General features: G+C 50.4%; 1 protein-coding gene across 1 annotated transcript in view; it reads left to right on the top strand.

Moving 5' to 3' along the window:
- Positions 1-13246: 13246 nt before the first annotated feature.
- Positions 13247-14546, top strand: part of LOC115459525 (la-related protein 1B-like) — a gene marked incomplete at both ends in the record, with an annotated part of 51394 nt that continues 50094 nt past the window's right edge. The window contains one exon of the mRNA XM_030189339.1: positions 13247-13415. Coding sequence (XP_030045199.1) covers positions 13247-13415 — 169 coding nt within the window. The remainder of the gene's footprint in view (positions 13416-14546) is intronic.

The raw sequence follows: 14546 nt of genomic DNA, 5'->3' as shown, positions 1-14546 counted from the left end.
GCCAGGAGCTCCGGTGCATTGAGGGATTCGGTACCTGAGAAGCGTCGGCACTGAGAGGATCGCTCTTCCTCTATTCAGGAGGTGCCGATGCGTCGGTCTAGCAGTCCAGTACCTGCCCCCGAGCCTCGACAGATTCTAACACTGGCTCCTTTACCGACCCCGCAGCTTGTCCGACGGCAGCTCTCGACATGCGCATCAGGACCCTGCTTCCAGAACTTCTGGAAGGGTTGCTGTGCCAGTCTGCTTCGGTGTCGGGGGTGCTTGTGCCTCCGTACCGTCTGCTGCAGCGGCATCTGGCCCTTCGCCTGTGGTGAGGTCCCCGACCTTGGTGCCGCCTGTGGCATCGGTGTCAGTTGCCACCCAGGTCGACTCTCCTTCGACGTTGGTGGAGAAAGCTTCACCAGAGTCCAGGTGGGCGTCGACTTCTCGCCACCGCCATCGAGGACGTCATTCCTTGGCGTCGAGGCAGGCTCAGTTTCGGACTGCTTTGAAGGATGTCTTGAAGATGAGTGTTCGTAGGAGGAAGAGGAGGATCCCAGGTACTTTTCTTCTGACGAGTCCTATGGGATTCCTTCTGTTCCTTCCCCTCCACTGGAAAGGAGATTTTCTCCACCGGAGAGTCTATCCTTCACCTCCTTTGTCTGGGAAATGACTGCAGCTATTCCCTTCCCTATGAAGGTTGAGGTTGAACCCAGGGCTGAGATACTCGAGGTCCTGGATTATCCTTCTCCGCCTAGAGAGGCTGCAATGGCTCCTTTGCATAATACACTGAAGGAAGTCCTTATGCGAAACTGGTTGTTCCCTCTGTCTAATCCCGTGATCCCAAAAAAGACTGAATCCCAATATTGGATCCACGGGGAGCTTGGATTGATGAGGTCTCAGCTACCTCACAATTCCATGGTGGTGGACTCCGCTCTCAAAAGAGCCAAGAATACTAGGGACTATGCCTCGGCGCCCCCAGGCAGAGAATCTAGAACCTTGGACTCTTGGGAGGAAGGCGTATCAGGCCGCTATGCTCGCTGCCAAAATCCAAACATACCAGCTCTTCACGAGCATCCACTTGCGGAACTCGGTGAGGCAACGTCTAGCTTGGTTGATGCACTCCCTCCGGAGCAGGACGAGCCTTTTTGCCAGGTGGTCAGGCAGCAGAAGGCATATCGATAATTCCTGGCCAGGGGTATGTTCTACACTTTTGATGTAGCATCCAGGATCGCTGCCCAAGGTATAGTGATGCGCAGACACTCATGGCTGCGTGTCTCTGACCTGGATCATTCTGTCCAGCAGCGGATGGCGGATGTTCCTTGTCTGGGGGATAACCTTTTTGGTGAGAAAGTAGAGGATCTAGTTGACCAGCTCAAGAAGCACAATGATGCTATGGATTCTCTCTCCCGGCGGGCATCTTCTGCTACTACCTCCTCATCTAGGAGGTTTTTTTGGAGGGAAGAGGAGTGCTCCCTATTCCTGTGCTAGGCATAGGTACACGCCTGCTTCTCAGCAGCCTGTCCAGGCTCAGTCCCAGCACACTCATTCTCATCAACAGCGTGCACCTAAGGCCTCTGCAGCTCCCCAGCAAAAGCAAGGGACAGGCTTTTGACTGGCTTCAGTTCAGCATAACCTCAGTAAAAGTGTCCATGCTGGATGACTTGCTGGTTGGAGGGAGGTTGATATTTTTTTCACCAAAGGTGGCCTCTTATAACCTCCGACTGATGGGTTCTTCAAATAGTCTGGTCAGGATACACCCTCAGTCTGGAATCCAAACCTCCAAATTGTCCACCAGGAGCACATTCTTACAGTTCCCAGCACAAACAGGTACTTGCAGAGGAACTCTCCGCCCTTCTGAAGGCCCAAGTGGTCAAACCCGTTCCACCAGGGGAAGAAGGGCTGGGATTCTATTCCAGGTACTTCCTTGTGCAAAAGAAAACAGGGGGGATGAGTCCCATCCTAGACCTAAGGGCCCTGAACCAATTTCTTGCCGAGAAAAGTTCAGGATGGTTTCCCTAGGCACCTTTCTTCCCATGATTCACGAAAATGATTGGCTATGTATGCTCTCTGGACTTAAAGGATGCTTACACACACATCTCGATACTTCCAGCTCACAGAAAGTAACTTCGATTTTGGCTGGGAACACAGCACTTTCAATACCGTGTGCTTCCTTTTGGCCTGGCGTCTGCGCCCAGAGTGTTTACCAAATGCCTAGCTGTAGTCGCAGCGTCGCTACGCAGACTGGGTGTGCATGTGTTTCCTTATCTCGATGATTGGCTGGTGAAGAGCACCTCGAAGGAGGGTGCTCTGGAGTTCATGTGAATGACTATTCGGGTGCTAGAACTACTGGGGTTCGTCATAAATTATCCCAAGTCCCATCTCACCCCAGTTCAAACATTGGAATTCATTGGAGCCCTGTTGAACACTCAGACAGCTCGAGCTTATCTTCCCGAGACAAGGGCAGACAACCTTCTTTCCCTGGTGTCCATGGTTCGAGCGTCTCACCAGGTCACGGCTCGGCAGATGTTGAGACTTCTGGGGCATATTGCCTCCACAGTTCATGTCACACCCATGGTACCTCTACATATGAGATCAGCTCAGTGGTTTCAAGCTGCAGGGGATCTAGAGGATGTAATCCAACTGTCCACCGGTTTTCGGAATTCTCTTCACTGGTGGATGATTCGATCCAATTTGACCATGGGACGACCATTCCAAATTCCTCAGGCACGAAAAGTGCTGACGACGGATGCATCTCTCCTGGGGTGGGGAGCTCATATAGATGTGCTCCACACTCAGGGAGCCTGGTCTTTTCAGGAAAAGGTCTGCAGATCAACCTCCTGGAATTAAGAGCGATCTGGAACACTCTAAAGGCTTTCAGAGATTGGCTGTCCAACCAAGTAATCTTAATTCAGACAGACAATCAGGTTGCCATGTACTACACCAACAAGCAGGGGGGCACTGGATCTCACCCTCTGTGTCAGGAAGCTGTTCAGATGTGGCTTTGTGCTCGCTGTCACGGCATGTTTCTCCAAGCCACTTATCTGGCAGGCGTAAACAACAGACTGGCTGACAGGTTGGGCAGAATAATGCAACCTCACGAGTGGCCACTGAACCTGGGTGTATTCCACAAGATCTTCCGAGCGTGGGGCACCCCCTCGGTGGATCTTTTTGCCACTCAGATCAATTACAAGGTCCCTCAGTTCTGTTCCAGACTTCAAGCCCACGACAGGCTAGCGTCAGATGCCTTTCTCCTACCTTGGGGGACAGGCCTTCTGTATGTGTATCCTCCCATACTTCTAATAGGGAAGACTTTGCTGAAACTCAAGCAAGACCGTGGAACCATGATCCTGATTGCACCCTTCTGGCCGCGTCAGATCTGGTTCCCTCTTCTTCTGGAGATGCCCTTCGAAGAACCGTGGAGATTGGAGTGTTTTCCAACTCTCATCACTCAGAACGAGGGGTCGCTTCTACATTCCAACCTCCAGTCTTTGGCTCTCATGGCCTGGATGTTGAATTTTTGCTACATTTGTACCCCGTGCTATCCCACTCATGGCAGGCTCTATGCGGCGGGCAATGGAGGGTTAAGTGACTTGCCCAGAGTCACAAGGAGCTGCCTGTGCTGGGAATTGAACTCAGTTCCCCAGGACCAAAGTCCACCACCCTAACCACTAGGCCACTCCTCCACTCCGAGCTTAGAATTCGCCTCTTTGGGTCTTTCGGAGGGTGTCTCCCGAGTCTTGCTTGCTTCCAGAAAAGATTCCACGAAGAAGTGTTACTTTTTCATGCGGAGGAAGTTTGCCGTCTGGTGTGACAGCAAGGCCCTAGATCCTCTTTCTTGTCCTATATGGACCCTGCTTGAATACCTTCTACATTTGTCAGAGTCTGGTCTCAAGACCAACTCCGTAAGAGTTCACTTCAGTGCGATTAGTGCTTATCATCGCCGTGTAGAGGGTAAGCCTATCTCTGGACAGACTTTAGTTGTTCGCTTTATGAGAGGTTTGCTTTTGTCAAAGCCCCCTGTCAAACCTGCACCAGTGTCATGGGATCTCAATGTCGTTCTCATCCAGCTGATGAAAGCTCCTTTTGAGCCACTGAATTTCTGCCATCTGTAGTACTTGACCTGGAAGGTCAGTGAGCTTCAGGCCTTGGTAGTGCATGCACCTTATATCAAGTTCCATCACAAAAGAGTAGTCCTCTTCACGCACCCTAAGTTCCTGCCAAAGGTAGTGTTGGAGTTCCATCTGAACCAGTCAATTGTCTTGCCAACATTCTTTCCCCGTCCTCATACCTGCCCTGGCAAAAGCAGTTTGCATACCTTGGACTGCAAGCGAGCACTGGCCTTTTACGTGGAGCGGACAAAGCCCTTCAGACAGTCTGTCCAGTTGTTTGTTTCTTTTGATCCCAACAGGAGGGGAGTCGCCATTGGAAAACGCACAATCTCCAATTGGCTAGCAGATTGCATTTCCTTCATTTACGCCCAAGTTGGGCTGACTCTGCAGGGCCATGTCACGGCTCACGATGTTAGAGCCATGGCTACGTCAGTGGCTCACTTAAAGTTAGCCTCCCTTGAGGAGATTTGCAAGGCTGCAACGTGGTCTTCAGTCCACACATTCACATCTCACTACTGCCTTCAGCAGGATATCCGACGCAACAGTCGGTTTGGACAGTTGGTGCTGCAGAATCTGTTCAGGGTTTAGAATCCAACTCCACCCCCCTAGACCCATTTTTGTTCTGTCCCAGGCTGCACTCTGTTAGTTGTTTATGGTTTCAGGCCAATCTGTGTTATGTCCTCGCTGTTGCGAGGCCCAATTGTTCATTGTTTTGAGTGAGCCTGGTTGCTAGGGATACCCCACATGTGAGAACAAGCAGCCTGCTTGTCCTCGGAGAAAGCGAAGATACATACCTGTAGCAGGTATTCTCTGAGGACAGCAGGCTGATTGTTCTCAGAAACCCGTCCACCTCCCCTTTGGAGTTGTTTGTTTATTATTTGCTTTTTGATTAAACTGAGCGGGAATGCTCACGTGACGGGCGAGATGTTGTCCGCGCATGCGCGGTGCGCGCACCAGAAGGCTCTGGCAAAAAAAAAAATTTATTTTTGCTCTGCAAGAATTTGCCATTCCTGGGCCGCTGTGGACCGACTCACATGTGAGAACAATCAGCCTGTTGTCCTTGGAGAATACCTGCTACAGGTATGTATCTTCGCTTTTCCTGTAAGTTATTTTTTGTGCCTTTCATGGGTTTCGGGCTTGCTCTTGTATGTCTGCACGGTTGCAATTTTGTTAGAGAATGACATTGCTTGCTTAGGAGGCTACTCCTCCACTCCTGGTGGTTAGTGTAGCGGACTTTGATCCTGGGGAACTGGGTTCAATTCCCACTGAGCAAGTCACTTAACCCTCCATTGTCCCAGGTACAAAATAAGTACCCATATATAGTATATAAACCACAGAAAGGTGGTATATCAAATCCCATTCACTCCCCCCCCTTCCCCTTATTGATCACTATTGTTTGTGGTTTTTGGCATACAGGTCAATAAAGACTTCCATAAATAATTTAAAAAAAGTAATAGACTCAATAGGAGTTTCCATATCATCATGCTGATCAATCCATAGACTGGTGGGTTGTGTCCATCTACCAGCAGGTGGAGATAGAGAGCAATCCTTTTGCCTCCCTATATGTGGTCATGTGCTGCCGGAAACTCCTCAGTATGTTCTCTATCTCAGCAGGTGGTGGTCACACACAGCAGCAGCTCTGGCTAGGTCTCCAAGCCTAATCTTTAGGTTTTGTTGAGTACCTGGGGTTGAGGGCTCTTCTTGAGCAAGTGCAAACCTGGTGGCGCCAGGTCCCTCCTTTTCTCCCCCCTCCCGCTGGCTCCGTTCAAAAAAAAAAAAAAAAAAAAAAAAATTTTGGACGTCCTTAAGGGCGTTTATTTCTACGTTTATTTAAACGTTTATTGCAGCTACTCACTGGGACACCAGGTCGTTACAGCTCGGAGCGAGAAGCAGGTAATTTTTACCTTTTTATAGTGGGCAGGGGGTTCCCCGATTGATCTCCACGTGGCCTATGGCGTCGGAGGGCGAGGGCGCGAAGAATCGCTCCCCGGACTGCGTGTTCGCTTCTAGCGGGGATGCGGGGGTTTTAAAGTCTGATTCGCCCTTGTTGGGTGTCAGTTTGGAGGCCGGTCAGTGTCCCGGGTCTTCCTCCGGCGCGGCGGTTTTTCCCGCCATAAACGCCCATCCCCCGCTGCTCGCCTCCGCCATCTTGGCCGGCCACTCTGCTCGGACGGCTTCTTCTTGGGCCGCCCTTGGGCGACGGCAAAAAAGCGGCTAAAGTTAAGCGCCGTTCTTCCCACGCGGCTCCTTCGCGGAGTGTCGCGCCGGACGCCATCTTGGATGCGCAGCATGTTGCTCCCCCGCTCTTGCGAGCGCCGGTAGAGGGTGCGTCTAGGGCTGTGGCCCAGGCTGCTGAAATACACAGTCTGGGGGGTTTCTCCCCCGAGTTTATTTTGCTGCTGCATCAGGCCTTCCTTATGCAAAACGCTGCCCCTTCTCCCTTGTCCGATAACGGAGTTGAGGCCCCCGGAAGTAAACGCCCTCGGGTGGATTCCCAGGCCTTAGAGGACGCTGTTTCCTCTGATGTAGATGAGGGCAGCATATCTGAGTTCTCCCCAACGGTCCTTTGGGGATTCCTTGGAGGAGACGGATTCCCGCTCGGATGGAGCGGATGACCCCTCTGCAGCGCGGATCTTTCGCTCAGAGGATTTGCCCAACCTGTTACTGCAGGCCATGAGCATTTTGAAGATTTCCTCGCCAGAGGACGTCTCTCCCTCAGCCCCTGTTGGTTCTGCCATTATGCTGGGGACGAAGCGCCCGCCTAGAACCTTCCACGTGCATGATGCCATGCACACCTTAATTTCGGCTCAATGGGATGTCCCAGAAGCGAGCCTCAAAGTGGCTAGGGCTATGTCCCGCCTCTATCCTTTGCCTGAAAGTGAACGTGAGGCCTTTATTTGGCCTACTGTGGATTCTTTAATCACTGCGGTGACTAAGAAAACGGCGTTGCCGGTGGAAGGTGGCACGGCCCTAAAGGACGCCCAAGACAGAAGATTGCAAGCGGCTTTAAGGTCGTCCTTCGAGGCGGCTGCCTTAAGTTTGCAGGCCTCAGTTTGCGGCTCCTATGTGGCCAGGGCGTGCCTGACGATGGTGCAGCGGGCTTCCCCCTTGGATCCTTCCTTGAGGGCTGACTGGCCGGCCCTGGAATCGGGCTTGGCTTATTTGGCAGACTTACTGTATGATGTCTTGAGAGCCTCGGCTAAAGGTATGGCTCAGACAGTCTCTGCGCGGCGCTGGCTTTGGCTGAAACATTGGTCTGCGGACCACGCCTCTAAGTCCCGCCTGGCTAAGTTGCCTTTTAAAGGCAAGCTGCTCTTTGGGGTCGAGCTGGACAAAATCGTGACCGATCTCGGCACGTCTAAGGGCAAGAGGTTACCAGAGGTCAGGGCTCGGGCCAGTGCTCGCCCCGGTATCTCCAGAGGACGGTTTCAGGAAGCCTGTCGGTACCGCCCGGGCAAGTCGGGCTTCTCTGCCCCCTTTTCCTTCAAAAGGAACTTCTCCCCCAAGCAGCATTCCTTTCGCAGAGACCGCCGTCCCGGAGGTACGCCCTCCGGTCCTCCCCCAGGGTCTCGTACCCAATGACGGGGCCCTGGTCCATGGCCCAGTGCAGATTGGAGGACGCCTGTCCTCGTTTCTGGGCGAGTGGACCAGGGTAACTTCAGACGCTTGGGTTCTGGAAGTCATCAGAGACGGCTACAAGTTAGAGTTCTGCCGACCCTTAAGAGACGGGTTTGTACTCTCTCCCTGCAAGTCTCCGGTCAAAGCTGTGGCAGTGCAGCAGACCTTGGACAACCTGATACGCCTGGGTGCGGTCGTTCCGGTGCCAGAAAATCAGATTGGCAAGGGACGTTACTCCATTTACTTTGTGGTACCAAAGAAAGGAGGTTCTGTCCGGCCTATCCTCAACCTCAAAGGGGTCAATCGGGTCTTGAAAGTGCGGCACTTTCGCATGGAGACGCTCCGCTCTGTTATAGCGGCAGTGAAGGCAGGGGAGTTCTTGGCTTCCTTGGACATCAAGGAAGCGTACCTGCATATTCCCATCTGGCCTCCTCATCAACGCTTTCTGCGTTTTGCAGTCCTGGGCCGACACTTCCAGTTTAGAGCCCTCCCTTTCGGGTTGGCTACTGCTCCGCGGACCTTCTCCAAAGTAATGGTGGTCATCGCGGCCTTCCTGCAAAAGGAAGGAGTACAAGTCCATCCTTATCTGGACGACTGGTTGATCCGAGCCCCCTCTTATGCAGAGTGCGGCAAAGCTGTGGACCGGGTGGTTGCTCTTTTGAGCTCCCTGGGGTGGATCATCAACTGGGAGAAGAGCCAGCTGCACCCGACTCAGTCCCTGGAGTATCTGGGAGTTCGATTCGACACCCAAGTGGGCAGAGTGTTCCTGCCAGACAATCGGATTGTCAAACTTCAGGCTCAGGTGGACCAGTTCCTAGTAGCCTCTCCTCTTCGGGCTTGGGACTATGTGCAGCTGTTGGGCTCTATGACGGCCACGATGGAAGTAGTGCCCTGGGCCAGGGCTCATATGAGACCACTACAACACTCTCTGCTGCAGCGCTGGACTCCGATGTCGGAGGATTATGCTGTGCGCCTTCCCTTGGACCCAGCAGTGCGCAAGGCGCTGAGCTGGTGGCAGCAGACAGACAAGTTGTCTGCAGGAATGCCTCTGGTGACCCCGGAGTGGATTGTCGTCACGACGGACGCCTCTTTGTCGGGCTGGGGAGCCCACTGCTTGGGAAGGACAGCGCAGGGGCTCTGGTCTCCTGCAGAGGCAAAGTGGTCTATCAACCTCCTGGAACTCAGAGCCATTCGGTTGGCGCTTTTGGAGTTCATCCCGGTACTGGCGTTGAAGCCAGTACGGGTCCTGTCGGACAATGCCACGGCTGTGGCCTACGTCAACCGCCAGGGAGGTACCAAGAGCGCCCCTCTAGCCAAGGAGGCCATGAATCTATGCCAGTGGGCGGAAGTGAAACCTGGAACAGCTGTCAGCGGCCCACATTGCCGGAGTCATGAATGTCAAGGCGGACTTTCTCAGTCGCCATACCTTGGATCCCGGAGAGTGGCAGCTATCTGCTCAGGCGTTCTTGGACATCACGAAGCGCTGGGGCCAGCCGAGCCTAGATCTGATGGCGTCATCGGCCAATTGCCAAGTGCCGCGCTTTTTCAGCAGAGGACGGGACCCTCGATCCCTGGGAGTAGATGCTCTTCTCCAACAGTGGCCGACACAGGAGCTTCTCTATGTGTTCCCGCCCTGGCCCATGTTGGGTAGGGTGCTAGACCGGGTGGCAAAGCGTCCGGGCCGGATAATCCTGGTGGGTCCGGACTGGCCCAGACGTCCCTGGTATGCGGACTTGATCAGGCTCTCAGTGGACGATCCTCTGCGGCTGCCAGTGGAGCAGGGCCTGTTGCATCAGGGTCCCGTGGTGATGGAGGATCCCTCCCCCTTTGGTCTTACGGCCTGGCTATTGAGCGGCAGCGTCTGAGAAAGAAGGGCTTCTCAGACAAGGTCATCGCCACTATGCTGAGAGCGAGGAAGCGCTCTACTTCTACTGCTTACGCCAGGGTTTGGCGTACCTTTGCAGCGTGTTGTGAAGCAGGCTCACTTTCTCCCTTCACTGCTCCAATTTCTTCAGTGTTGGCGTTCCTGCAAGAAGGTCTGGAGAAAGGCCTGTCGCTCAGTTCCCTTAAAGTCCAGGTAGCGGCTGTGGCTTGCTTCAGGGGCCGCCTGAAGGGTGCTTCCCTGGCTTCGCAGCCAGATGTGGTGCGCTTTCTCAAGGGAGTTAATCACCTGCGCCCTCCTCTGCACTCAGTGGTGCCTGCGTGGAATCTCAACCTGGTGCTAAGAGCCTTGCAGAAGCCGCCTTTTGAACCCTTGTCAAGGGCATCTCTGAAAGACCTGACGTTGAAAGCAGTCGTTTTGGTGGCTATCACTTCAGCCAGAAGAGTTTCCGAGCTCCAGGCACTCTCATGTCGAGAGCCCTTTCTGCAGTTCACGGAGGCAGGAGTGTCTATTCGCACAGTGCCTTCCTTCCTGCCCAAGATTGTTTCTCGCTTCCATGTGAATCAGCAGCTCTGTCTCCCTTCCTTTCGTAGGGAGGACTACCCAGAGGAATACTCTGCTCTCAAATATCTGGATGTGAGACGAGTCATCATCAGATACTTGGAAGTGACCAATGATTTCCGGAAGTCGGATCATCTGTTTGTCCTGTTTGCAGGTCCTCGTAAGGGTCTGCAGGCTGCTAAGCCTACAGTGGCAAGATGGGTCAAGGAAGCCATTGCAGCAGCTTATGTGGCCGCGGGGAAGGTGCCGCCTATCCAGCTGAAGGCTCACTCCACTAGAGCTCAGGCGGCCTCGATGGCAGAGGCCGGGTCCGTCTCCTTGGAAGAGATTTGCAAGGCGGCAACTTGGGCATCGGCCCATACCTTCTCCAGGCATTACCGCTTGACTGTGGCTTCTCGGGCGGAGGCCCGGTTTGGAGTTTCAATGTTGCGGTCAGGGATTTTTATGTCCCGCCCTGGGTGAGTACTGCTTTGGTACATCCCACCAGTCTATGGATTGATCAGCATGATGATATGGAAGGTAAAATTATGTATCATACCTGATAATTTTCTTTCCATTAATCATAGCTGATCAATCCATAGTCCCTCCCAGATATCTGTATTGTTTATATTCTTGTTGCATTTCAGGTTCAAGTTTAGTCTTCAGTTCCTGTTCAGGAGGACTTCGTGTTCAAGTTTTTCAATGGATTCTTCAAGAGTTGAGACGAATTTGTGTTACAGTGAGCTGCTGCATTCCTCTCCCCTCCGTTTTACGGGGCTGGATTGAGACTTAAATTCTGCCGGCGCTCCCTCCCGCTTCGTGCGGCAGTAGGGCAGCTTTGTACCCCTCCCGCTTCGGCGGTGTTAGGGTCAGTCAGCTCCTGTTGCGGTTGCAGGATAAGCCAGATCCCCCCGCATCGGTGGGGTGGTGTCCCTCCCCCGCTCCGCGGGGATGAGCTGGACGGATTCCCCTCCCCCACTTGTGTGGGGATGAGCTGGGTTAATTCCCCTCCCCCGTTTCGGCGGTGGTGAGCTGGGCAGAGTGTCCCTTTGTGGGTGTAATTCTCTAAGTGCTGAGTCCTGCGGATGGAGCTTGGATATCGACATACTGAGGAGTTTCCGGCAGCACATGACCACATATAGGGAGGCAAAAGGATTGCTCTCTATCTCCACCTGCTGGTAGATGGACACAACCCACCAGTCTATGGATTGATCAGCTATGATTAATGGAAAGAAAATTATCAGGTATGATACATAATTTTACCTTAGAGACATGGAAAACAATTAACATAGTAAATGACGGCAGATAAAGATCTCTACGGTTCATCCAGTCTGCCCAACAAGATAAACTCATTATATGTATACCCGAGTTTGATTTGTCCTTGCCTTTCTCAGGGCACACACCGTAGAAGTCTACCCAGCACTGTTCTTGTACTAAGTTCTGTAGCTAACTTTGAAGCCTCTTAAACTTTACACTCCAGCCTATGACCCAAGTATCATAGTAACATAGTAAATGACGGCAGATAAAGACCTGAACGGTCCATCCAGTCTGCCCAACAAGATAAACTCATTTTACATGGTATGTAATACTTTATATGTATATCCGAGTTTGATTTGTCACTGCCTTTCTCAGGGCACAGACCATAGAAGTCCGCCCTGCACCAGTTTTATTCTCCAAATACCAGCGTTGCCACCCAATGTCCTCTAACATTCCATAGATCCATTCCTTCTAAACAGGATTCCTTTGTGTTTATCCCATGCATGTTTGAATTCCATTACCGTTTTCATCTCCACCACCTCCCGCAGGAGGGCATTCCACATATCCACCACCCTCTCCATGAAAAAATACTTCCTGACATTAGTCCTGAGTCTGCCCCCCTTCAACCTCAATTCATGACCTCTAGTTCTACTGCCTTCCCGTCTCCGAAAAAGGTTCCATTTGCGGATTAATATCTTTCAAATATTTGAACGTCTGTATCATGTTACCCCTGTTTCTCCTTTCCTCTAAGGTACATGCAGCATCTTCTCTCTCTCTCTCTCTCCCCCCCCCACCCCTCATCCAGAATCTCCTGTCTCTTTCTCTGCTTTCCATGTAATGTCTCCTCTTCCCCTCTCTCTCTCTCTGCCCCCTGTCCCCGCCATGCAGGATTTCCTCACTCCTTTCTGCCCTACCCCAGCCATCTAGGATCTCTACCTGCATTTCTTAAAAAAAAAAAAAAAAGGATTGTGTATCTTTCTGTACCTGGACTATATTCTCATTGTGTCATACACATTAGGATGCAGAGAAATCTGCTCAAATACCTATGTATTTTCATCAAATGTCTTATTAGTCTAGGAAACGATAAAAATGTAATTGCTTAGAAATTGGTTATTTGGTACACACCAAGGTATTATTTATCAATAAGAGTATAACTAGCATGGCTTAGACTTGTATGCTTAGTTCCCACTCATGTTAACTTTGGAAACTCCCCCCCCCCCCCCCCCCCCCCAAAAAAAAAAAAAAAAAAATCAGTTCTGGGGCTATTCCATTGGAATAAATGTGTCTTGCATTTTTATTTGTTCCATGAGCTTTTAGAATAAAAGGATTGCACTTATATGTATTGATATTCCCTCATCTCCTTTTCTTAGTTACCTTTTAACTCTATATCCATATTTTAAATTTATCACTCTGATATTTGCATGGGGATCTGATTAAACATTAGCACAGTTGTGTTCTGTTTTACTTAATTGTGCTGGGAGGGGCAACGTAGGAAGAGTTCTGAAAAAACTGCAGTTCTAAAATGTGTTTGACTTTGACTGCCATGCATATCGGAGATAAACAAGAATTCTTTTTTTTTTTTTTATTGAAGTTTTTGAACAATTGCATATTGACAACATCCTCATAACAGTAAACAAGAATTCTTAATGATTTTAAAATATCAGTTGAATGATCTCAAATTATTTGTACTACAGCTAAAAACTTTTAGGTAACTTCTATGTAAATATATTTTTATTGATTGTAGGTATTAGCAGAACTTGATATGTGGCATTTGTGAACCCTGTTTGCCCAAATGTTAAGTTTAAAATGTTATTTTTTTTGTTTGATCTTTTTCCTACCCCGCTCCACTCTTGTGAAGTGCACTATGACTACTTATATGGTTATGAAGAACAGCACGGAGAAAGAACTGAACAAATGTACCCAGCAGAAGTAAATGCCAATATGATGTATTACTATGATGATGGAACCGGTGTACAGATGTATACTGTGGATGAAACCCTGCTGAAAGAATACATCAAGCGCCAAATGTAAGTTGACAGTGTTTTTAAATTGCTGTTAAGAAGTACTACTTTAATTACCTTGAACAGCATGCTAGCAGCCCTCACATGTTGGTAATGCTATCTGAGGGAGCCTGATTCAGAATGGTATTTACAAAGCTTAAGGGCTTTTGAAAATGCTTTTCTAATGTGTGGGCATTGTCCCCTGATATTCAGCTGGCAGTGGTCAGTATTTTTTTAAATGCAGACCATTGCCGGCTAAATTAGCCCCCAATTTTCCGTTACTTCCGTTAATTTTCCGTGCCCAGGCCATGTCCAGGCACAGGCACGTTCTCCGAGGACAAGCAGGCTGCTTGTTCTCACTGATGGGTTGGTGTCCACGGCAGTCCAGGAACGGAGGATTTTTCCAGCAAAAATCAAAAAAGCTTTAAGACAGCTTCCGGAGTGTGAGGGACTCGCACCGCGCATACGCGGCCATCTTCCTGCCCGCCCGCGTACGTTCCCGCCTCAGTTTTTCTTTTTCCGCGGAGGAGTGTGACTGCGTGTCAGTCTCTCTCCCTCAGGCCCAGAGAAAGACTTCGGCGTTTTTTCGCTTTTGTTTGCGCTTTCATTTTGTTTTACATCGCCCCTTTGTCTTTTTTTTCCAGTTTTCAAGAAAAAATTTTTTTTCCCTTATATTCTTAGGTTTTTCCCTTTTTTAAGTTTTCTTTCGATTTCGTTGCGGCCTTCTTAGACGGCGCATACACGGTTCTCATTTTTGTGCCCCTCTGTTTTTGCCTCCAGCGCAGTCTTTTTTTCGAAGTCCCTCTTAGCCTTCCTTATCTGCGCTTTGCACTTGTCTTGAAATTCCTTATGCTGTTTCTTATTATTTTCAGTCGGTTTCTTCTTCCATTTTCTGAAGGATTTTCTTTTAGCTTTAATAGCTTCGTTCTCCTCACTTTTTTTTAATTTGCATGAAGTCTTTATTGTCAAATTAAAGAATCAGTACAGAATGCAACAAGAAAGCATTATACACAAGTACATAATTCAAAGCACTACAAGAAACGCCAAGAAATAAGATTCCAAACTGCAAAGAACAGCACAATAGAACTTCATTATTTTATAAACTTTCAGATTTTCCCCCAAAATCCCCCAACTCCCTCCTCCCACCGTCCCTCCAGC

Source organism: Microcaecilia unicolor, unplaced genomic scaffold (genome assembly GCF_901765095.1).
Source record: "Microcaecilia unicolor unplaced genomic scaffold, aMicUni1.1, whole genome shotgun sequence".
NCBI lineage: Eukaryota > Metazoa > Chordata > Amphibia > Gymnophiona > Siphonopidae > Microcaecilia > Microcaecilia unicolor.
The sequence above is the reverse complement of the archived record's forward strand: the minus strand, read 5'-3'. Positions and strand labels throughout refer to the sequence as shown.